The sequence below is a fragment of the Phytophthora infestans genome, genomic scaffold, assembly GCF_000142945.1.
Source record: "Phytophthora infestans T30-4 supercont1.241 genomic scaffold, whole genome shotgun sequence".
Classification (NCBI taxonomy): Eukaryota; Oomycota; class Peronosporomycetes; order Peronosporales; family Peronosporaceae; genus Phytophthora; species Phytophthora infestans.
The window spans coordinates 51,709-53,849 of NW_003303518.1; the positions used below are offsets into that span (position 1 = coordinate 51,709).

Sequence of the window (2,141 nt, forward strand, 5' to 3'; positions counted from 1 at the left end):
TCGACACGCATACACAAATTGCCCATATTATAGTACGGCAAAGGCATGTTGTCCACCGGAAAGTCTCTGAACTTGCTGGTAAGCTGCTAACGCGGGTCCGATTTGTCCTGTTCGTTCTAAACACACCGCGAGCTGGAATTTCGCCTCAATTTCGCTCGGTTTTGCAGTCGATAAACTCGTGTAAAACTTGATAGCTCGGTCATAATCTCCATTTGCTCGTGCCTGGAAAGCTCTCGAGCACAGACGTTCTGTAGCATTCATCGCGGCTGTGGAGACGACACGAGCTCGGGACAATAACTCCATAGTTCTCGTTTCTACTCCATCACGATTGGGCTTACCATCCCGACCAAGTTGCCCTCGAGACTCCACACTTCGACCAATAAGCGGGTTCACATACTGTTCCTGGTTTCGTTCGCGTCGAATGGCCTCTTGTATCGCTATAGTGTCACTTCTCGTCGTAAAATGTTCCTCATGTTCATGATGACGGATTTGAGTCTTCGAGGTTCGACTGGTAGCAGGTCGTTTGGGTAGTTTGATGCCCTCCGATGGAGCAGATACTCGAGCGGTAGAAGGCCTTAAAGGTCGTTGTTGATTGGTCTGCTGTGTGTTATTAATAGTCGAGGTCAGGAACGCCCATTGTGCGGTGGCTGGATAGGACAATTCCTGTCGAAGTCTGCGATGTGAACTAGCCGAAGACCCACGGGCAGATCTCACAGTTCCATCGGGAGATGTCCTCGTTGATGGGGTACATCCTATAGATTCCGATGCTAACGGAGGTCCTTGCATTTTCGCTTGCCACAGTACGTGCTCTTTTTTTCTTGATGAGCATTCACTATTTTTAAAAGGTCTTGACGTTTATAAATACCTGACAACACTGCACCGATCAACCAAATTGATGCTATGGCTTCTTCTATTCCAACAGTAGGCGACCAGAATGACGACTTGGAGAACGCAGTATTTCGCGAGAAGCAAGGGATAGGAAGCGATGTTCCTTCACCAACTTTTTCGCGTTTATTATGCTGTCTACGAAGTCGCTGTCTTCGTGGAATCTGTGTGGGTTTTCCGTGTGTGGTATTTTTACTACTATTTTTAAGTCTTCCCTCCAGTACGGCGACAAGTACCAGACGAGTTTTCTTGATCCTAGCTGCCGTCCCACTGATTATTTACATTGTCGTTGGCATATCCACTGTGGTACTCGCGTATTGCACTCAAGTTTCGCTCGAAACGCAAAATGCTCAGGCAGCTCATCAATACTTGAACACTAAAACTCAACAGAGTAAAATCGCTGTTACTACAGGGCAGAAACAACAGAGCAACAACTTTCTTGGTCGTTTCGCACTTTTTCTTGAGGCTGCGCGGTCGGGCGATGCAAAGACGGCGCAATTGTGTTTGAGAAATGAGCAAATCGTGGACGAAGTGGACAATCTTGGGCGAACAGCTCTTCACTGGGCAGCGCTGTCAGGATCAGACGAGGTATTATCTCTTCTCTTGCGGAATGGAGCATCGATTGATCAACAGGACTCACTGGACGGGCTTACGGCGCTACACTACACAGCTTTTTATGGTCATATCAAGAGCACAAGACTATTGGTCTGTGCTGGCGCCTCAATGACCATCATGGACAATCGACGAATGAATCCACTGCAACTCACCGAAATGGCGAGTCTCAAGCTAGCGAGTGTTCAACCTACGCATCAGATGATCATTAAATACCTGCGAATTGCCATGAAGGACGACGTCACATCACCACTCGAACATGTTGCGGGACTCACTGTATTGCAACTTGTTGAACGACAAGCGCATAATCTCCCGCAGATGGAGTGACTAAGCGTAACTTTGAAATGATACTTCGAAGTAGTCAGCTTATAAAACCTAGTATCACTACGTACCTCGGTATTCGAATTTAAACAGACACGTACAGTTTTAATACTACTACTACTACTACTAGTAGTACAAGTTTAGCATTTAACATGAGTTAGTAGCTCAATTCAAAAAGCAAATATCATTGATATTTCCCCCACTTCAGTCCGTCACCCACTGCACACTCCACAGTCTTGCTATCTCGAAGACTCACGATGCTCGTCTGGCTGCGTAGTGTTTTGACTTCTATCTGGTCGATTGCGTCCTCGCTGTGACACAAT

The 2,141-nt window shown here is 46.7% G+C and overlaps 1 protein-coding gene across 1 annotated transcript; it reads left to right on the forward strand.

The window, feature by feature from the left end:
- Window positions 1–1,608: 1,608 nt before the first annotated feature.
- Window positions 1,609–1,824, forward strand: PITG_20935 (uncharacterized protein; the record flags this gene model as incomplete). The annotated part of the gene is made up of 1 exon (XM_002895143.1): window positions 1,609–1,824. One exon carries the CDS (start codon window positions 1,609–1,611, stop codon window positions 1,822–1,824), a length of 216 nt encoding a protein of 71 aa, XP_002895189.1.
- Between the last annotated feature and the right edge of the window lie 317 nt (window positions 1,825–2,141).